The following is a 22,723-nucleotide window of genomic DNA, read 5'->3' as shown; positions in this document are numbered from 1 at the left end:
GTTGAATATTGTCATGAAAACATGCTTGATGTCGAATGATGATCTTTAATCCACCGGCTGGAAACCTGAATTGAATTTTAAAAAAACAGAGATTAAAGGTGACTCGATGCTTGTAGCTACATATGGCTACCCCAATTTGCATCACTACCTTCCACATTCCAGTACATTGAGATGGAGACGGTATGTCTGCACAGATCCATCAAGGATAATGACCTTGGGGAATCTGAGTGAACCACATACCCTGTTCCCATTAGCAAGGTGTCAATGCCAATACCTGAGATATTCGACTAATAGAGATCAACTACTCAAACCTGACCACTTGAACTTAGCTGTGGGAAGGGGATTCCTAGATGGAACTAATTAAGTTGCAAGAGGGAATACACTGGTCACCACCATGCTTGTATCACTGGGTGACAGTCATGTGACAGATTTTATTTTGTCTGGTGTCACCAAACCATGAAGTCCCACATCCCTGGAACATGTTGTATGGGTTTTGTCTGCAGTTTCTTTTACGAACTCACTGGGCAACTTCAAATTGTTAAGATGGTGCAGGCTTAGCTTTGAATGAGTGGCAATGAAATAAAACATGGGAATTATTAGGTTGGCAACAATTGTGCATATTGCTACCGCAAACATATCCAAAAGGGACAATGGGCCATTGAAAATGTCATCACCTAACTTATGAGTTAAGACTATTCCAGGGGTCACGGAAAGTTGCAATGAAGCTTTCCCTCAGTGTTAGGTTTTAGAGTGTAACACTATTAAAAAGAATTGCCACTTATTACACATTTAAAAATATAGGCTGTAATTTTATGTTGTGGTGGAGGCCCCACCCACTGGTTGAAAAGTCAGGGGCACTCCCGCCTCCGCCAATCCTGGAAGCCACACAGTAATTTTAAGTGCCCCAGACCCTTAGTTGGCCTTGGTCAGGACTTCCACCCCTCTGAGGCAGGAAGTCCCACCTCCAAGAGCTGCCAGCCAATCAACGGACGAGCAGCTCCTCAGTTCCAGCAGCACCACCGGGGGTGGTGGCCACTGCACCTAACCCAGAGCAGCATCATGGATGCTGAAACAGGTGAGTGGGGTTTGAGCCTCACCGGTGACAATCGGCTGGGCCCCAGCGAGGAGTGGGGGGGAGGGGGTTGACCAAGAGGGTGGGGGAGGTGGTCCAGCGGAGGCAGCTTTTGCCACTGCGTGGGAGCCCTCCATGGGGAACAGGGTGCCCGATCAGGAGGACACCCCCTGAGCCCACAAGGAGGCCACCAGGTATTACTGGGCAGCCTCCTCAGCTGGTGAAGTGCGCATCCGCCACTGGTAATATAACCAGCGACAGCGGGAGGAGGCTTTTAAGTGGTGGCACTTAAGGGCCTCAATTAACCTAGGGCGGGCAGGCCATTTTCCACTGGTAAAATGGCAACTGGGGTGGGTAGGCAACGGGAACAGCTTCTCCCACCTCTAGCCTGCTACCGTGGGCAGGGGGTGTAAAATTCCAGCCATAGGTTAGTTACTAAATTTATAATTGCCATGCAGGCCCCCACCTGCCAAGAATGAGGCATATTAATTTTGCCACATGGACATTACATTTCAGATTGTTGCTGGGAAGAAGAGAAGGCCTGTTACAAGGGGTTGCCAGGCCCCTGGCTGGAAAGACATTTTTGAATGTTAACAAACAGTGTTTGTAGACAAAGGTGCGATCCCCTGCTCCAATTCAATCCACAAACAGACGTGGTCAGACCAGTTAGTCACATGACTACCTAGCTGTTGCAGAGTTTTAAACTGAGAGTCTGCAGAGAAAGCAGTTTTGCTCCTGGACTGAGAACATCTCTCTCCTTTCGGCTCCCATCTCTTTCTCACCAGCTTCAGAATCCAGTGAAGACACATGAACCCCAAGAGAGAAAAGTCTCCTACAGTGAACAAGGTTTAAGAAGAATACTGGGCCCCAATGAAAAGCAAGATCTATCTACAAGCAAGGACTATACAGTGACTTCAAGGCCCGTAACAAAAACTCTTCAGATATTGCCTCAAACTTTTCCACTTTATTTCTTCTGCTCTTTTCTGTCCCTATCTGCATGTGTGTATCACATATGCTTGCTAGCATGGGCATGTCGTGTGTCCGTAGGCGCTAACTGAATTAGAGTTTAAGTTTCAGTTTAATAAAGTTTCACTTTTCTTCTTTAAACCTAAGAAAAACTGTTTGCACTGGTTTCTTTGCCATATAATTGGAAAGTGTGAACAAGGATTCACCAAGGGGAAGCTAAAAACACAGTGTGTTTCAAAGTTAAACCCTGTTAGAGTAGGACCAGGTGAAGGCTGAAAGGGACCCCTAGACCTCTTTCTCACCTGGTTGTAAAAATAACAAAGAAGTATTTCCTGCTCGTTTTCTCTAGTCTCTTCTGAAGCTTTGTTCCTTGCTGAGATATGGTTCTGTCAGCTCCAATAACACACAAGAGTGGGCACTGACAAGCTAATTAACTATGGGATTCTTGACAGACAAGACCAATCCTGTGCTCAGCTAATTTTCCAGCAGGAGTTACTGGATGACAATCAGGACTGAGAACTCTGGTTGATTTTCTGTTCTAACTCAAGAGCAATAGGGTCCATACTGCCACTCGACAAACACCAACTGGAACTGTAGCTGGAATTTACTTTGATCGTCTGGCTCCACTACTCACTCCACATACCTGCTGAAGAATAACGATGATCTTAACAGGGAAATGGTCTACCAGGTATTCATGAGATGAAGACATGGGAAACTGAATGAACTCAAACGATTGAATGTACATGACTGCTGAATGATCCTAGATTAATCATTGCATGTGATCTCAGTTCAGTTCATTCACATTAGAACATTAGAACATTACAGCGCAGTACAGGCCCTTCAGCCCTCGATGTTGCGCCGACCTGTGAAACCATCTGACCTACACTATTCCATTTTCATCCATATGTCTATCCAATGACCACTTAAATGCCCTTAAAGTTGGCGAGTCCACGACTGTTGCAGGCAGGGCGTTCCACACCCCTACTACTCTCTGAGTAAAGAAACTACCTCTGACATCTGTCCTATATCTATCACCCCTCAACTTAAAGCTATGTCCCCTCGTGTTTGCCATCACCATCCGAGGAAAAAGACTCTCACTATCCACCCTATCTAACCCTCTGATTATCTTATATGTCTCCATTAAGTCACCTCTCCTCCTCCTTCTCTCTAACGAAAACAACCTCAAGTCCCTCAGCCTTTCCTCGTAAGACCTTCCCTCCATACCAGGCAACATCCTAGTAAATCTCCTCTGCACCCTTTCCAAAGCTTCCACATCCTTCCTATAATGCGGTGACCAGAACTGCACGCAATACTCCAGGTGCGGCCTCACCAGAGTTTTGTATAGCTGCAGCATGACATCGTGGCTCCGAAACTCGATCCCCCTACTAATAAAAGCCAACACACCATATGCCTTCTTAACAGCCCTATTAACCTGGGTAGCAACTTTCAGGGATTTATGTACCTGGACACCAAGATCTCTCTGTTCATCTACACTGCCAAGAATCTTCCCATTAGCCCAGTACTCTGCATTCCTGTTACTCCTTCCAAAGTGAATCACCTCACACTTTTCCGCATTAGACTCCATTTGCCATCTCTCAGCCCAGCTCTGCAGCCTATATGCAGTCCCTCTGTACCCTACAACATCCTTCGGCACTATCCACAACTCCACCGACCTTCGTGTCATCCGTAAATTTACTAACCCACCCTTCTACACCCTCATCCAGGTCATTTATAAAAATGACAAACAGCAGTGGCCCCAAAACAGATCCTTGCGGTACACCACTAGTAACTAAACTCCAGGATGAACATTTGCCATCAACCACCACCCTCTGTCTTCTTTCAGCTCGCCAATTTCTGATCCAAAGCTCTAAATCACCTTCAACCCCATACTTCCGTATTTTCTGCAATAGCCTACCGTGGGGAACCTTATCAAACGCCTTACTGAAATCCATATACACCACATCCACTGCTTTACCCTCATCCACCTGTTTGGTCACCTTCTCGAAAAACTCAATAAGCTTTGTGAGGCACGACCTACCCTTCAAAAAACCGTGCTGACTATTAGCTCAATAATGAATCTCTCAGTGATGTGGACAGTGCTTAACATATGTAAAAGTCTTTAAATATAGGAAAAGTGAATCATAGTTCTTAGTGAGTTTATTTTTTGAAAGGCTTTTAAGGAGACACTTCATTGTTGACGTGGACCATGTTTTGGGCTCCAGCTGAGGTAACTGGTTGGGAGGCAGCAGTGATCTTACTAAGGAACAATCCCAGGGAATTGCAACTTGGAGTATAATAACTTGTGCATGTGGAGCATAAATACCGGTATAGACCAGTCGGGCTAAATGGTCTGTTTCTGTGCTGTAAATTCTATTTGACTTTCTACTATGGTCTTCAAACTTTAGATAAAACTGATACGTTAGTAATTCTGTTTCCTCCTTCATTACAAAAGATGCCATTTAGAGACAGGCAGTGGGGCGGAAAAGGAAATTGGAAGGCCAACCTACTGTGGAGTGCTATGATTCATGGTTATGATTCTTCGCATAGCAAGCTCAGCTGTGGCACTGCAGGGAGTCACCCAAGGGTCACACACTTTCCCAATGGCAGCAGTGCAGCCTCTTGTGTGAACTCGCTGGTGACCAGTATCAGGGTGGCATTGGCCAATGCCTCAGTCCCAAAATTGTGAAGGATACCAAAAGGTCCAGGAAAAGGAAAGAGAAAACACCTTCAACCAAATGATAGAATATCACAACAGTGCAAACTTCCCATTTGGTTTAATTTCCACTTCAGTTACTGCTCACAGGAAGAAGCCAGCAGATGGTAACTGCAGCTGTGGGGAGGAGCGCGGAGCTGTAGGTCGTGATATCAGAATGTTGGGTATTATTTAAATTATCCATGACCTTGATAATCTCCATTAATGATGGTGAAAGGCTACAAATTTCCTCTTGATCTTCTCTGTTCTTGGTTTGAAAAGTCAACAATTCAATAATGCATTCACTGTTAATGTGTCCTTCTTTTTCATTTTTAGTACCAAATGAAATATTGTAGATACCAACCAGTGAATAACCATCACATTAAACAGAGTAGCTTTTGAATGTGCATTAGTGAATAGCACAGTAAAAAGCTCACACTAAATTTCTCTTGCAATACTGCAACAAAATCACTTGATTCAGAAAGATGTGAATATTGTGCATCCATAATTGAACAAAAAGCTTTAAGTAACTTGCAACAATTAATCACCATCAAAACACACTGGCAGGAAATTAAATGGGACTGGCTGGAGAGACAAATAATGAGATGAAGCATCAGAATATATATTGGATTTATTGTTACTCAAATGTTTATGGATCACTTTAAAGTGGCTGTCAGTGTCAGTTGATGCTGGGAACAGTGAATGGCTTAGTGGAGTATGAAGCGCTTTACTTCCATCTCCAGTGCCTGGTTTCACATTCAGCCCATGTAGAGATCTTTTCTCATTCTGTTGACACTATGGCTTCTAAGTGGAAGGGCTCTGGGCAATCTGGACCCAGTCTGTTTGTGTTACGCTATACCTAAAATATTCCTCCAAAACAAGAAGCAACTGTAAGAATGGCTGATTGGCGAATAGTGCAATGAAGGATACATTTGTGGCAGGAGTAAAGCATAGTAGAGATACCAAAGCAAGAGAGGACTTAGCTTTCCTTGTGGGACCTGGAGAAGCAGTTCTTCCCTTCCTAACCCATAAGGAAACCTTACCAACCTGGACCTCCTCTTGCCCATTAATATTGGGACTTAGTGGGAAAGCAAAAGGATCACAGAGGGTCAGTTGCTGTCTAATTGTAACTGTTCCCCTAGGCCCAATTTTCACCAAGTGGAGTGGGACTGGGGGGCAGGATTTAAAATCAGGCCCTATATGTCAGTGTCTTGGAAACAGATTGGTATGCGACTGATCCGGCCTTCAGACGGGAATTAATACAGGAATAAATTCCAACATTGGAGTCCAATGTGAACAGTCTGGAACAGTTGTTCATAATTGTGTAACAGTGCCTCGAGTATTCCTGCCACCTTGAGTAATTGCTGCTACCTTGAGCACCTCTGTTATCTTGAGTACCCCAGCTACCTTGAGTACCCCTGCTATCTTGAGTACCCCTGCTGCCATGAGTACCCCTGCGGCTTGGTGTATCCCTGCTACCTTGAGTACCCCTACTACCTTGAGTACCCCTGCGGCCTTGAGTACCCCTGCTACCTTGAGTACCCCTGCGGCCTTGAGTACCCCTGCTACCTTGAGTACATCTGCGGCCTTGAGTACCCCTGCTACCTTGAGTACACCTGCTACCTTGAGTACCCCGGCTACCTTCAGTACCCCTGCTGCCTTGAGTACAACTGCGGCCTTGAGTACCCCGGCTACCTTCAGTACCCCTGCTGCCTTGAGTACCCCTGCGGCCTTGAGTATCCCTGCTACATTGAGTACCCCTGCTACCTTGAGTATCCCTGCTACCTTGAGTATCCTTGCTGCCTTGATTATCCCTGCTACCTTGAGTACCCCTGCTGCCTTGAGTACCCCTGCGGCCTTGAGTATCCCTGCTACCTTGATTATCCCTGCTACCTTGAGTCCCCCTGCTACATTGAGTACCCCTGCTACCTTGAGTATCCCTGCTACCTTGAGTATCCTTGCTGCCTTGATTATCCCTGCTACCTTGAGTACCCCGGCTACCTTCAGTACCCCTGCTGCCTTGAGTACCCCTGCGGCCTTGAGTATCCCTGCTACCTTGAGTACCCCTGTGGCCTTGAGCATCCCTGCTATTTTGAGTACCCCTGCTACCTTGAGTTTCCCTGCTACCTTGAGTATCCCTGCTACCTTGAGTATCCCTGATGCTTGAGTATCCCTGCTACCTTGAGTATCCCTGCTACCTTGATTATCCCTGCTGCCTTGATTATCCCTGCTGTCTTGAGTACCCCTGCTACCTTGAGTACCCCTGCTGTCTTGAGTACCCCTGCTGCCGTCAATATCCCTGCTACCTTGAGTACCCCTGCTACTTTGAGTATCCCTGCTGCCTTGAGTACCCCTGCGGCCTTGAGTATCCCTGCTACTTTGAGTATCCCTGCTACCTTGAGTCCCCTGCTACCTGGAGTATCCCTGCTATCTTGTCTATCCCTGCTGCGGTCAATATCCCTGCTACTTTGAGTATCCCTGCGACCTTGAGTATCCCTGCTGCCTTGTGTACCCCTGCTACCTTGAGTATCCCTGCTACTTTGAGTATCCCTGCTACCTTGAGTATCCCTGCTGCCTTGTGTACCACAGCTACCTTGACTATCCCTGCTGCCTTGATTATCCCTGCTGCCTTGATTATCCCTGCTATCTTGTCTATCCCTGCTGCCGTCAATATCCCTGCTACTTTGAGTATCCCTGCTGCCTTGAGTATCCCTGCTGCCTTGAGTATCCCTGCTGCCTTGTGTACCACAGCTACCTTGAGTATCCCTGCTGCCTTGAGTATTCCTGCTGCCTTGAGTACCCCTGCTGCCTTGAGTATCCCTGCTGCCTTGAATATCCCTGCTGCCTTGTGAACCCCTGCTAACTTGAGTATCCCTGCTGCCTTGATTATCCCTGCTACCTTGAGTACCCCTGCTGCCTTGTGAACCCCTGCTACCTTGATTATCCCTGCTACCTTGAGTACCCCTGCTGTCTTGAGTATCCCTGCCACCTTGAGTATCCCTGCTACCTTGATTATCCCTGCTGCCTTGATTATCCCTGCAACCTTGATTATCCCTGCTGTCTTGAGTACCCCTGCTACCTTGAGTATCCCTGCTACCTTGATTATCCCTGCTGCCTTGTGAACCCCTGCTACCTTGAGTATCCCTGCTGCCTTGTGTACCCCTGCTACCTTGAATATCCCTGCTGTCTTGAGTACCCCTGCTACCTTGAGTATCCCTGCTGCCTTGTGTACCCCTGCTACCTTGAGTATCCCTGCTGCCTTGTGTACCCCTGCTACCTTGAGTATCCCTGCTGCCTTGTGTACCCCTGCTACCTTGAGTATCCCTGCTGCCTTGTGTACCCCTGCTACCTTGAGTATCCCTGCGACCTTGAGTATCCCTGCTGCCTTGTGCGGCACAGCTACCTTGAGTATCCCTGCTACTTTGAGTATCCCTGCTGCCTTGAGTATCCCTGCTGCCTTGAGTATCCCTGCTGCCTTGTGTACCACAGCTACCTTGAGTATCCCTGCTGCCTTGAGTATTCCTGCTGCCTTGAGTACCCCTGCTGCCTTGAGTATCCCTGCTACCTTGATTATCCCAGCTACCTTGATTATCCCTGCTGCCTTGAATATCCCTGCTGCCTTGTGAACCCCTGCTGCCTTGTGAACCCCTGCTACCTTGAGTATCCCTGCTGCCTTGATTATCCCTGCTACCTTGAGTATCCCTGCTGCCTTGAGTACCCCTGCTACCTTGAGTACCCCTGCGGCCTTGAGTATCCCTGCTACCTTGAGTATCCCTGCTACCTTGATTATCCCTGCTGCCTTGATTATCCCTGCTACCTTGAGTACCCCTGCTGTCTTGAGTACCCCTGCGGCCTTGAGTATCCCTGCTACCTTGAGTACCCCTGCTACCTTGAGTACCCCTGCTGTCTTGAGTACCCCTGCGGCCTTGAGTATCCCTGATGCCTTGAATATCCCTGCTGCCTTGTGAACCCCTGCTCCCTTGATTATCCCTGCTACCTTGAATATCCCTGCTGTCTTGAGTACCCCTGCTACCTTGAGTATCCCTGCTGTCTTGAGTACCCCTGCTAACTTGAATATCCCTGCTGTCTTGAGTACCCCTGCTACCTTGAGTATCCCTGCTGCCTTGAATATCCCTGCTGTCTTGAGTATCCCTGCTACCTTGAGTATCCCTGCTGTCTTGAATATCCCTGCTGTCTTGAGTACCCCTGCTACCTTGAGTATCCCTGCTGCCTTGAATATCCCTGCTGTCTTGAGTACCCCTGCTACCTTGAATATCCCTGCTGTCTTGAGTACCCCTGCTACCTTGAGTATCCCTGCTGCCTTGAATATCCCTGCTGTCTTGAGTATCCCTGCTACCTTGAGTATCCCTGCTGTCTTGAATATCCCTGCTGTCTTGAGTACCCCTGCTACCTTGAGTATCCCTGCTGCCTTGAATATCCCTGCTGTCTTGAGTACCCCTGCTACCTTGAATATCCCTGCTGTCTTGAGTACCCCTGCTACCTTGAGTATCCCTGCTGCCTTGTGTACCCCTGCTACCTTGAGTATCCCTGCTGCCTTGTGTACCCCTGCTACCTTGAGTATCCCTGCTGCCTTGTGTACCCCTGCTACCTTGAGTATCCCTGCTGCCTTGTGTACCCCTGCTACCTTGAGTATCCCTGCTGCCTTGTGTACCCCTGCTACCTTGAGTATCCCTGCTGCCTTGTGTACCCCTGCTACCTTGAGTATCCCTGCTACCTTGATTATCCCTGCTACCTTGAGTATCCCTGCTGCCTTGTGTACGCTGCTACCTTGAGTATCCCTGCGACCTTGAATATCCCTGCTGCCTTGATTATCCCTGCTGCCTTGATTATCCCTGCTATCTTGTCTATCCCTGCTGCCGTCAATATCCCTGCTACTTTGAGTATCCCTGCTGCCTTGAGTATCCCTGCTGCCTTGAGTATCCCTGCTGCCTTGAATATTCCTGCTGCCTTGAGTACCCCTGCTGCCTTGAGTATCCCTGCTGCCTTGAATATTCCTGCTGCCTTGAGTACCCCTGCTGCCTTGAGTATCCCTGCTGCCTTGAATATCCCTGCTGCCTTGTGTCCCACAGCTACCTTGAGTATCCCTGCTGCCTTGAGTACCCCTGCTGCCTTGAGTATCCCTGCTGCCTTGAATATTCCTGCTGCCTTGAGTACCCCTGCTGCCTTGAGTATCCCTGCTGCCTTGAGTATCCCTGCTGCCTTGTGTCCCACAGCTACCTTGAGTATCCCTGCTGCCTTGAGTATCCCTGCTGCCTTGAGTACCCCTGCTGCCTTGAGTATCCCTGCTGCCTTGAATATTCCTGCTGCCTTGTGTCCCACAGCTACCTTGAGTATCCCTGCTGCCTTGAGTATCCCTGCTGCCTTGAGTATCCCTGCTGCCTTGAATATTCCTGCTGCCTTGAGTACCCCTGCTACCTTGAGTATCCCTGCTGCCTTGAGTACCCCTGCTGCCTTGAGTATCCCTGCTACCTTGAGTATCCCTGCTACCTTGATTATCCCTGCTGCCTTGAGTACCCCTGCTACCATGAGTACCCCTGCTGTCTTGAGTACCCCTGCGGCCTTGAGTATCCCTGCTACCTTGATTATCCCTGCTGCCTTGCTTATCCCTGCTACCTTGAGTATCCCTGCTGCCTTGAGTACCCCTGCTGTCTTGAGTACCCCTGCGGCCTTGAGTATCCCTGATGCTTGATTATCCCTGCAACCTTGAGTATCCCTGCTACCTTGAATATCCCTGCTGTCTTGAGTACCCCTGCTACCTTGAGTATCCCTGCTACCTTGATTATCCCTGCTGTCTTGAGTACCCCTGCGGCCTTGAGTATCCCTGCTACCTTGAGTATCCCTGCTACCTTGAATATCCCTGCTGTCTTGAGTACCCCTGCGACCTTGAATATCCCTGTTGTCTTGAGTACCCCTGCTACCTTGAGTATCCCTGCTGTCTTGAATATCCCTGCTGTCTTGAGTACCCCTGCTACCTTGAATATCCCTGCTGTCTTGAGTACCCCTGCGACCTTGAATATACCTGCTGCCTTGAATATCCCTGCTGTCTTGAATATCCCTGCTGTCTTGAGTACCCCTGCTACCTTGAATATCCCTGCTGTCTTGAGTACCCCTGCTACCTTGAGTATCCCTGCTGTCTTGAATATCCCTGCTGTCTTGAGTACCCCTGCGACCTTGAATATACCTGCTGCCTTGAATATACCTGCTGCCTTGAATATCCCTGCTGTCTTGAGTACCCCTGCTACCTTGAGTATCCCTGCTGTCTTGAGTACCCCTGCGGCCTTGAGTATCCCTGCTACCTTGATTATCCCTGCTACCTTGTGAACCCCTGCTACCTTGAGTCTCCCTGCTACCTTGATTATCCCTGCTGCCTTGTGAACCCCTGCTACCTTGAGTATCCCTGCTACCTTGATTATCCCTGCTACCTTGAATATCCCTGCTGTCTTGAGTACCCCTGCTACCTTGAGTATCCCTGCTGCCTTGAATATCCCTGCTGCCTTGTGAACCCCTGCTGCCTTGTGAACCCCTGCTACCTTGAGTATCCCTGCTACCTTGATTATCCCTGCTACCTTGAATATCCCTGCTGTCTTGAGTACCCCTGCTACCTTGAGTATCCCTGCTGCCTTGAATATCCCTGCTGCCTTGTGAACCCCTGCTGCCTTGTGAACCCCTGCTGCCTTGATTATCCCTGCTACCTTGAGTATCCCTGCTGCCTTGAGTACCCCTGCTACCTTGAGTACCCCTGCTGTCTTGTGTACCCCTGCTACCTTGAGTATCCCTGCTACCTTGATTATCCCTGCTGCCTTGATTATCCCTGCTGCCTTGATTATCCATGCTACCTTGAGTATCCCTGCTGCCTTGATTATCCCTGCTACCTTGAGTACCCCTGCTACCTTGATTATCCCTGCTGCCTTGTGAACCCCTGCTACCTTGATTATCCCTGCTGCCTTGTGAACCCCTGCTACCTCGATTATCCCTGCTACCTTGAATATCCCTGCTGTCTTGTGTACCCCTGCTACCTTGAGTATCCCTGCTGCCTTGAGTACCCCTGCTACCTTGAGTACCCCTGCTGTCTTGAGTACCCCTGCGGCCTTGAGTATCCCTGCTGCCTTGAGTACCCCTGCTACCTTGAGTACCCCTGCTGTCTTGAGTATCCCTGCTACCTTGAGTATCCCTGCTACCTTGATTATCCCTGCTGCCTTGATTATCCCTGCTGTCTTGTGTACCCCTGCTACCTTGAGTATCCCTGCTGCCTTGAGTACCCCTGCTACCTTGAGTACCCCTGCTGTCTTGAGTACCCCTGCGGCCTTGAGTATCCCTGCTACCTTGAGTATCCCTGCTACCTTGAGTATCCCTGCTACCTTGATTATCCCTGCTGTCTTGAGTACCCCTGCTACCTTGAATATCCCGGCTACCTTGAGTAGCCCTGCTACCTTGATTATCCCTGCTGCCTTGAGTATCCCTGCTACCTTGATTATCCCTGCTGCCTTGTGAAACCCTGCTACCTTGATTATCCCTGCTGCCTTGTGAAACCCTGCTACCTTGATTATCCCTGCTGCCTTGTGAACCCCTGCTACCTTGAATATCCCTGCTGTCTTGAGTACCCCTGCTACCTTGAATATCCCTGCTGTCTTGAGTTCCCCTGCTACCTTGATTATCCCTGCTGTCTTGAGTACCCCTGCTACCTTGAATATCCCTGCTGTCTTGAGTTCCCCTGCTACCTTGATTATCCCTGCTGCCTTGTGAACCCCTGCTACCTTGAATATCCCTGCTGTCTTGAGTACCCCTGCTACCTTGAATATCCCTGCTGTCTTGAGTTCCCCTGCTACCTTGAGTATCCCTGCTACCTTGAGTATCCCTGCTACCTTGATTATCCCTGCTGTCTTGAGTTCCATTGCTACCTTGATTATCCCTGCTGTCTTGAGTACCCCTGCTACCTTGAATATCCCGGCTACCTTGAGTATCCCTGCTACCTTGAGTACCCCTGCTACCTTGAGTATCCCTGCTACCTTGATTATCCCTGCTGCCTTGTGAACCCCTGCTACCTTGAGTATCCCTGCTGTCTTGATTACCCCTGCTGCCTTGATTATCCCTGCTGTCTTGAGTACCCCTGCTACCTTGAGTATCCCTGCTGTCTTGAGTACCCCTGCTACCTTGAGTATCCCTGCTGCCTTGATTATCCCTGCTGCCTTGAGTATCCCTGCTACCTTGATTATCCCTGCTACCTTGTGAACCCCTGCTACCTTGAGTATCCTTGCTACCTTGATTATCCCTGCTGTCTTGAGTACCCCTGCTACCTTGTGAACCCCTGCTACCTTGAGTATACCTGCTACCTTGAATATCCCTGCTGTCTTGAGTACCCCTGCTACCTTGAGTATCCCTGCTACCTTGATTATCCCTGCTGCCTTGTGAACCCCTGCTACCTTGAGTATCCCTGCTACCTTGAATATCCCTGCTGTCTTGAGTACCCCTGCTACCTTGAGTATCCCTGCTGTCTTGAGTACCCCTGCTACCTTGAGTATCCCTGCTACCTTGATTATCCCTGCTGCCTTGTGAACCCCTGCTACCTTGAGTATCCCTGCTACCTTGAATATCCCTGCTGTCTTGAGTACCCCTGCTACCTTGAGTATCCCTGCTACCTTGATTATCCCTGCTGCCTTGTGAACCCCTGCTACCTTGAGTATCCCTGCTACCTTGAATATCCCTGCTGTCTTGAGTACCCCTGCTACCTTGAGTATCCCTGCTACCTTGATTATCCCTGCTGCCTTGTGAACCCCTGCTACCTTGAGTATCCCTGCTACCTTGAATATCCCTGCTGTCTTGAGTACCCCTGCTACCTTGAGTATCCCTGCTACCTTGATTATCCCTGCTGCCTTGTGAACCCCTGCTACCTTGATTATCCCTGCTGCCTTGTGAACCCCTGCTACCTTGATTATCCCTGCTACCTTGAATATCCCTGCTGTCTTGAGTACCCCTGCTACCTTGAGTATCCCTGCTACCTTGATTATCCCTGCTGTCTTGAGTACCCCTGCTACCTTGAGTATCCCTGCTACCTTGATTATCCCTGCTGCCTTGTGAACCCCTGCTACCTTGATTATCCCTGCTACCTTGATTATCCCTGCTACCTTGATTATCCCTGCTACCTTGTGAACCCCTGCTACCTTGAGTATACCTGCTACCTTGAATATCCCTGCTGTCTTGAGTACCCCTGCTACCTTGTGAACCCCTGCTACCTTGGGTATACCTGCTACCTTGAATATCCCTGCTGTCTTGAGTACCCCTGCTACCTTGAGTATCCCTGCTGCCTTGTGAACCCCTGCTACCTTGAGTATCCCTGCTGCCTTGATTATCCCTGCTGCCTTGAATATCCCTGCTACCTTGAGTATCCCTGCGACCTTGATTATCCCTGCTGCCTTGTGTACCCCTGCTGCCTTGAGTATCCCTGCTGCCTTGTGTACCCCTGCTACCTTGAGTATCCCTGCTGCCTTGAGTACCCCTGCTGCCTTGAGTACCCCTGCTGCCTTGAGTACCCCTGCTGCCTTGAGTATCCCTGCTGCCTTGAGTACCCCTGCTACCTTGAGTATCCCTGCGACCTTGAGTATCCCTGTTGCCTTGTGTACCCCTGCTACCTTGATTATCCCTGCTACCTTGAGTATCCCTGCTGCCTTGAGTATCCCTGCTGCCTTGATTATCCTTGCTACCTTGAGTATCCCTGCTGCCTTGAGTATCCCTGTTGCCTTGTGAACCCCTGCTGCCTTGTGTACTCCTGCTGCCTTGAGTATCCCTGCTGCCTTGAGTATCCCTGATGCCTTGAGTATACCTGCAGCCTTGAGTATCCCTGCTACCTTGAGTATCTCTGCTGCCTTGACTATCCCTGCTACCTTGAGTATCCCTGCTGCCTTGAGTTTCCCTCCTGCCTTGAGTATCCCTGCTAGCTTGAGTATCCCTGCTGCCTTGTGTACCCCTGCTACCTTGAGTATCCCTGCTGCCTTGTGTACCCCTGCTACCTTGAGTATCCCTGCTGCCTTGTGTACCCCTGCTACCTTGAGTATCCCTGCGACCTTGAGTATCCCTGCTGCCTTGTGTACCCCTGCTACCTTGAGTATCCCTGCTGCCTTGTGTACCCCTGCTACCTTGAGTATCCCTGCTGCCTTGTGTACCCCTGCTACCTTGAGTATCCCTGCTGCCTTGTGTACCCCTGCTACTTTGAGTATCCCTGCGACCTTGCGTATCCCTGCGACCTTGAGTATCCCTGCTGCCTTGTGTACCACAGCTACCTTGACTATCCCTGCTGCCTTGATTATCCCTGCTGCCTTGATTATCCCTGCTATCTTGTCTATCCCTGCTGCCGTCAATATCCCTGCTACTTTGAGTATCCCTGCTGCCTTGAGTATCCCTGCTGCCTTGAGTATCCCTGCTGCCTTGTGTACCACAGCTACCTTGAGTATCCCTGCTGCCTTGAGTATTCCTGCTGCCTTGAGTACCCCTGCTACCTTGAGTATCCCTGCTACCTTGAGTATCCCTGCTGCCTTGAGTACCCCTGCTGCCTTGAGTACCCCTGCTGCCTTGAGTATCCCTGCTGCCTTGTGTACCACAGCTACCTTGAGTATCCCTGCGACCTTGAGTATCCCTGTTGCCTTGTGTACCCCTGCTACCTTGATTATCCCTGCTGCCTTGAGTACCCCTGCTGCCTTGAGTATCCCTGCTGCCTTGTGTACCACAGCTACCTTGAGTATCCCTGCGACCTTGAGTATCCCTGTTGCCTTGTGTACCCCTGCTACCTTGAGTATCCCTGTTGCCTTGTGTACCCCTGCTACCTTGATTATCCCTGCTACCTTGAGTATCCCTGCTACCTTGAGTATCCCTGCTACCTTGAGTATCCCTGTTGCCTTGTGTACCCCTGCTACCTTGATTATCCCTGCTACCTTGAGTATCCCTGCTACCTTGAGTATCCCTGCTACCTTGAGTATCCCTGCTGCCTTGAGTATCCCTGCTGCCTTGTGAACCCCTGCTGCCTTGTGTACTCCTGCTGCCTTGAGTATCCCTGCTACCTTGAGTATCTCTGCTGCCTTGAGTATTGCTGCTAGCTTGAGTATCCCTGCTGCCTTGAGTTTCCCTGCTACCTTGATTATCCCTGCTACCTTGAGTATCCCTGCTACCTTGATTATCCCTGCTACCTTGAGTATCCCTGCTACCTTGAGTATCCCTGCTACCTTGATTATCCCTGCTGTCTTGAGTACCCCTGCTACCTTGAGTATCCCTGCTAGCTTGAGTGTCGCTGCTACCTTGAGTATCCCTGCCACCTTGAGTTTCCCTGCTACTTTGAGTATCCCTGCTGCCTTGAGTATCCCTGCTACCTTGTGTACCCCTGCTACCTTGAGTATCCCTGCTGCCTTGAGTATCCCTGCTGCCTTGAGTTTCCCTCCTGCCTTGAGTATCCCTGCTAGCTTGAGTGTCGCTGCTACCTTGAGTATCCCTGCCACCTTGAGTTTCCCTGCTACTTTGAGTATCCCTGCTACCTTGAGTATCCCTGCTGCCTTGTGTACCCCTGCTACCTTGATTATCCCTGCTGTCTTGATTATCCCTGCTATCTTGAGTATCCCTGCTACCTTGAGTACCCCTGCTACCTTGAGTACCCCTGCTGCCTTGAGTACCCCTGCGGCCTTGAGTATCCCTGCTACTTTGAGTATCCCTGCTACCTTGAGCCCCCTGCTACCTCGAGTATCCCTGCTATCTTGTCTATCCCTGCTGCAGTCAATATCCCTGCTACTTTGAGTATCCCTGCTACCTTGAGTATTCCTGCTGCCTTGTGTACCCCTGCTACCTTGAGTATCCCTGCTGCCTTGTGTACCCCTGCTACCTTGAGTATCCCTGCGACCTTGAGTATCCCTGCTGCCTTGTGCGCCACAGCTACCTTGAGTATCCCTGCTACTTTGAGTATCGCTGCTACCTTGAGTATCCCTGCGACATTGAGTATCCCTGCTGCCTTGTGTACCACAGCTACCTTGAGTATCCCTGCTGCCTTGACTATCCCTGCTGCCTTGAGTATCCCTGCTGCCTTGATTATCCCTGCTATCTTGTCTATCCCTGCTGCCGTCAATATCCCTGCTACTTTGAGTATCCCTGCTGCCTTGAGTATCCCTGCTGCCTTGAGTATCCCTGCTGCCTTGTGTACCACAGCTACCTTGAGTATCCCTGCTGCCTTGAGTATTCCTGCTGCCTTGAGTACCCCTGCTGCCTTGAGTATCCCTGCTGCCTTGAGTATCCCTGCTGCTTTGTGTACCCCTGCTACCTTGAGTATCCCTGCTGCCTTGAGTACCCCTGCTGCCTTGAGTACCCCTGCTGCCTTGAGTATCCCTGCTGCCTTGAGTATCCCTGCTGCCTTGTGTACCACAGCTACCTTGAGTATCCCTGCGACCTTGAGTATCCCTGTTGCCTTGTGTACCCCTGCTACCTTGATTATCCTTGCTACCTTGAGTATCCCTGCTGCCTTGAGTATCCCTGCTGCCTTGATTATCCTTGCTACCTTGAGTATCCCTGCTGCCTTGAGTATCCCTGCTGCCTTGAGTATCCCTGCTGCCTTGATTATCCTTGCTACCTTGAGTATCCCTGCTGCCTTGAGTATCCTTGCTACCTTGTGTTCCCCTGCTACCTTGAGTATCCCTGCTGCCTTGAGTATCCTTGCTGCCTTGAGTTTCCCTGCTACCTTGAGTATCCCTGCTACCTTGAGTATCCTTGCTCCCTTGATTATCCTTGCTACCTTGTGTTCCCCTGCTACCTTGAGTATCCCTGCTGCCTTGAGTATCCTTGCTGCCTTGAGTTTCCCTGCTACCTTGTGTACCCCTGCTACCTTGAGTATCCCTGCTGCTTTGAGTATCCTTGCTACCTTGAGTTTCCCTGCTACCTTGAGTATCCTTGCTACCTTGAGTTTCCCTGCTGCCTTGATTATCCTTGCTACCTTGTGTACCCCTGCTACCTTTAGTATCCCTGCTGCCTTGAGTATCCTTGCTACCTTGAGTTTCCCTGCTACCTTGAGTATCCCTGCTACCTTGATTATCCCTGCTACCTTGAGTTTCCCTGCTACCTTGAGTATCACTGCTAACTTGAGTATCACTGCTGCCTTGAGTATCCCTGCTGCCTTGAATATTGCTGCTACCTTGAGTATCCCTGCTACCTTGAGTATCCCTGCTACATTGAGTTTCCCTGCTGCCTTGAGTATCCCTGCTACCTTGAGTATCCCTGCTACCTTGAGTAGCCCTGTTGCCTTGAGTATCCCTGCTAACTTGAGTATCACTGCTGCCTTGAGTTTCCCTGCTACCTTGATTATCCCTGCTACCTTGAGTATCCCTGCTACCTTGAGTAGCCCTGTTGCCTTGAGTATCCCTGCTAACTTGAGTATCACTGCTGCCTTGAGTTTCCCTGCTACCTTGAGTATCACTGCTACCTTGTGTTTCCCTGCTACCTTGAGTATCCCTGCTGCCTTGATTATCCTTGCTACCTTGTGTACCCCTGCTACCTTGAGTATCCCTGCTGCCTTGAGTATCCTTGCTACCTTGAGTTTCCCTGCTACCTTGAGTATCCCTGCTACCTTGATTATCCCTGCTACCTTGAGTTTCCCTGCTACCTTGAGTATCACTGCTAACTTGAGTATCACTGCTGCCTTGAGTATCCCTGCTGCCTTGAATATTGCTGCTACCTTGAGTTTCCCTGCTACCTTGAGTATCCCTGCTACCTTGATTATCCCTGCTACCTTGAGTTTCCCTGCTACCTTGAGTATCACTGCTAACTTGAGTATCACTGCTGCCTTGAGTATCCCTGCTACCTTGAGTTTCCCTGCTACCTTGAGTATCACTGCTAACTTGAGTATCACTGCTACCTTGAGTATCCCTGCTACCTTGAGTTTCCCTGCTACCTTGAGTATCACTGCTAACTTGAGTATCACTGCTGCCTTGAGTATCCCTGCTGCCTTGAGTATCCTTGCTACCTTGAGTTTCCCTGCTGCCTTGAGTATCCTTGCTACCTTGAGTTTCCCTGCTACCTTGAGTATCCCTGCTGCCTTGAGTATCCTTGCTACCTTGAGTTTCCCTGCTACCTTGAGTATCCCTGCTACCTTGATTATCCCTGCTACCTTGAGTTTCCCTGCTACCTTGAGTATCACTGCTAACTTGAGTATCACTGCTGCCTTGAGTATCCCTGCTACCTTGAGTATCCCTGCTACATTGAGTTTCCCTGCTGCCTTGAGTATCCCTGCTACCTTGAGTATCCCTGCTACCTTGAGTAGCCCTGTTGCCTTGAGTATCCCTGCTAACTTGAGTATCACTGCTGCCTTGAGTTTCCCTGCTACCTTGAGTATCACTGCTACCTTGAGAACACCTTTTGCCTTGAGTATCCCTGCTGCCTTGTGTACCCCTGCTAACTTGAGTGTCGCTGCTGCCTTGAGTATCCCTGCTGCCTTGAGTATTGCTGCTACCTTGAGTATCCCTGCTACCTTGTGTTTCCCTGCTACCTTGAGTATCCCTGCTACCTTGTGTTTCCCTGCTACCTTGAGTTTCCCTGCTACCTTGAGTATCCTTGCTAACTTGAGTATCCCTGTTGCCTTGAGTATCCCTGCTACCTTGTGTTTCCCTGCTACCTTGAGTATCCCTGCTAACTTGAGTATCCCTGCTACCTTGAGTATCCCTGCTACCTTGAGTATTCCTGCCACTTTGAGTATCGCAGTGGCCTTGAGTATCCCTGCTACCATGAGTATCACAGCGGCCTTGAGTATTCCTGCTACCTTGAGTATCCCTGCTGCCTTGAATATCACAGCGACCTTGAGTACCCCTGCTACCTCGAGTGTTGCTGCGGCCTTGAGTATCCCTGTTCTCTTGCGTACCGCTGCTGTCTTGAGTATCCCTGCTACCTTGAGTATCCCTGCTACCTTGAGTATCACTGCTGCTTTGAGTATCCCTGCTACCTTGAGTATCATTGCGGCCTTGAGTATCCCCGTTCTCTTGCGTACTCTTGATACCTTGAGTACCCCTGCTGCGCTGAATATCACAGCGTCCTTGAGTATCCCTGCTGTCTTGAGTATCCCTGCTACCTTGTGTATCACTGCAGCCTTTAATATCGCTATTGCCTTGAGCAACCTTGCTGCCCTGAGTATCCCTGCTGCCTTGAGTATCCTTGCTGCCTTGAGTTTCCCTGCTACCTTGAGTATCCCTGCTACCTTGAGTATCCTTGCTCCCTTGAGTATCCCTGCTACCTTGTGTATCACTGCAGCCTTTAATATCGCTATTGCCTTGAGCAACCTTGCTGCCCTGTATCCCTGCTGCCTTGAGTATCCTTGCTGCCTTGTGTTCCCCTGCTACCTTGAGTATCCCTGCTGCCTTGAGTATCCTTGCTACCTTGAGTTTCCCTGCTACCTTGAGTATCCTTGCTACCTTGAGTTTCCCTGCTACCTTGAGTATCCCTGCTACCTTGAGTTTCCCTGCTACCTTGATTATCCCTGCTACCTTGAGTTTCCCTGCTACCTTGAGTATCACTGCTAACTTGAGTATCACTGCTGCCTTGAGTATCCCTGCTGCCTTGAATATTGCTGCTACCTTGAGTATCCCTGCTACCTTGAGTATCCCTGCTACATTGAGTTTCCCTGCTGCCTTGAGTATCCCTGCTACCTTGAGTATCCCTGCTACCTTGAGTAGCCCTGTTGCCTTGAGTATCCCTGCTAACTTGAGTATCACTGCTGCCTTGAGTTTCCCTGCTACCTTGAGTATCACTGCTACCTTGTGTTTCCCTGCTACCTTGAGTATCCCTGCTGCCTTGATTATCCTTGCTACCTTGTGTACCCCTGCTACCTTGAGTATCCCTGCTGCCTTGAGTATCCTTGCTACCTTGAGTTTCCCTGCTACCTTGAGTATCCTTGCTACCTTGATTATCCCTGCTACCTTGAGTTTCCCTGCTACCTTGAGTTTCACTGCTAACTTGAGTATCACTGCTGCCTTGAGTATCCCTGCTGCCTTGAATATTGCTGCTACCTTGAGTATCCCTGCTACCTTGAGTATCCCTGCTACATCGAGTTTCCCTGCTGCCTTGAGTATCCCTGCTACCTTGAGTATCCCTGCTACCTTGAGTAGCCCTGTTGCCTTGAGTATCCCTGCTAACTTGAGTATCACTGCTGCCTTGAGTTTCCCTGCTACCTTGAGTATCACTGCTACCTTGAGAACACCTTTTGCCTTGAGTATCCCTGCTGCCTTGTGTACCCCTGCTAACTTGAGTGTCGCTGCTGCCTTGAGTATCCCTGCTGCCTTGAGTATTGCTGCTACCTTGAGTATCCCTGCTACCTTGTGTTTCCCTGCTACCTTGAGTATCCCTGCTACCTTGTGTTTCCCTGCTACCTTGAGTTTCCCTGCTACCTTGAGTATCCTTGCTAACTTGAGTATCCCTGTTGCCTTGAGTATCCCTGCTACCTTGTGTTTCCCTGCTACCTTGAGTATCCCTGCTAACTTGAGTATCCCTGCTACCTTGAGTATCCCTGCTACCTTGAGTATCACAGCGGCCTTGAGTATTCCTGCTACCTTGAGTATCCCTGCTGCCTTGAATATCACAGCGACCTTGAGTACCCCTGCTACCTCGAGTGTTGCTGCGGCCTTGAGTATCCCTGTTCTCTTGCGTACCGCTGCTGTCTTGAGTATCCCTGCTACCTTGAGTATCATTGCGGCCTTGAGTATCCCCGTTCTTTTGCGTACTCTTGATACCTTGAGTACCCCTGCTGCGCTGAATATCACAGCGTCCTTGAGTATCCCTGCTACCTTGAGTATTCCTGCCACTTTGAGTATCGCAGTGGCCTTGAGTATCCCTGCTACCATGAGTATCACAGCGGCCTTGAGTATTCCTGCTACCTTGAGTATCCCTGCTGCCTTGAATATCACAGCGACTTTGAGTACCCCTGCTACCTCGAGTGTTGCTGCGGCCTTGAGTATCCCTGTTCTCTTGCGTACCGCTGCTGTCTTGAGTATCCCTGCTACCTTGAGTATCCCTGCTACCTTGAGTATCACTGCTGCTTTGAGTATCCCTGCTACCTTGAGTATCCCTGCTACCTTGAGTATCACTGCTGCTTTGAGTATCCCTGCTACCTTGAGTATCATTGCGGCCTTGAGTATCCCCGTTCTCTTGCGTACTCTTGATACCTTGAGTACCCCTGCTGCGCTGAATATCACAGCGTCCTTGAGTATCCCTGCTGTCTTGAGTATCCCTGCTACCTTGTGTATCACTGCAGCCTTTAATATCGCTATTGCCTTGAGCAACCTTGCTGCCCTGAGTACCCCTGCTGCCTTGAGCAACCTTGCTGCCTTCAGGCGACTAACTATGTTTATAATTGTACTGCAGGACTGGGGAGCTCATAACATGAAGGAAAGGGCCTGGACAAGTGGTAGAGGTCCCTAGCTGGTCTTCTGAACACCAAGAGAGGACGAGGCATTGGAATTGACAGGCTGGCATGCTAGCCACTCCATCATGGATGGTGAGAGAGCGCACAGTCACAACAGAATAAATAGCCTTATGGATGGGCGCAAGGTAGCCTTCGGCGAGCACGAGGCATGGTATTCCTGTGTCCTCCACTAACACATAGCTAACCCCACTAGAAGGAGCCCCTCAGCATGCCCTCCAAGCCTCAGGCAGCTAGAGGATGGCCACCAAGGTCATCCTAGGCCACGTGGCAGCCAGGTCAGCAGACTGCCTCCACTGCAACTGACAGAACTCTTGCTGCCTCCACATACCTATTGATCTATAGCAGGACATCACTCAAGCACTAACAATGATGCACAATAACTCTCTCTCTCTTGCATACAAGGTGGCCCACAATGGAAGGGAGCAGAGCAGAACTGGCAGTGAACAAGGACACATGCACCTCCTGAGCCGTCCAGAGGAGATGGCTCCTTGCTTCTTGGTGATGGCTGCGACAAAGCCTGTGGCATCTGGTGTCACTGAGAATATTG

The 22,723-nt window shown here is 49.8% G+C and overlaps 1 protein-coding gene across 1 annotated transcript; it reads left to right on the top strand.

The window, feature by feature from the left end:
* The first annotated feature begins 19,489 nt into the window (after window positions 1-19,489).
* On the top strand, window positions 19,490-22,172 carry LOC137367156 (ice-structuring glycoprotein-like). The gene is made up of 2 exons (XM_068028593.1): window positions 19,490-20,067; window positions 20,177-22,172. The coding sequence occupies exons 1-2, from the start codon at window positions 19,490-19,492 to the stop codon at window positions 22,170-22,172; spliced, it is 2,574 nt and encodes an 857-aa protein (XP_067884694.1).
* Window positions 22,173-22,723: the final 551 nt, after the last annotated feature.

The sequence above is a fragment of the Heterodontus francisci genome, chromosome 3, assembly GCF_036365525.1.
Source record: "Heterodontus francisci isolate sHetFra1 chromosome 3, sHetFra1.hap1, whole genome shotgun sequence".
NCBI classification, from domain to species: Eukaryota; Metazoa; Chordata; class Chondrichthyes; order Heterodontiformes; family Heterodontidae; genus Heterodontus; species Heterodontus francisci.
This window is presented reverse-complemented; position numbering and strand designations above follow the sequence as displayed.

Bases quoted from the DNA above. Each gene is read 5' to 3' on its own strand.
- LOC137367156 (XM_068028593.1), top strand. From the start codon at position 19,490: ATGAGTATCACAGCGGCCTTGAGTATTCCTGCTACCTTGAGTATCCCT. The intron at 20,068-20,176 runs GTATCCTTGCTG...TGCTACCTTGAG, and splicing joins CTGTATCCCTGCTGCCTTGA to TTTCCCTGCTACCTTGAGTA.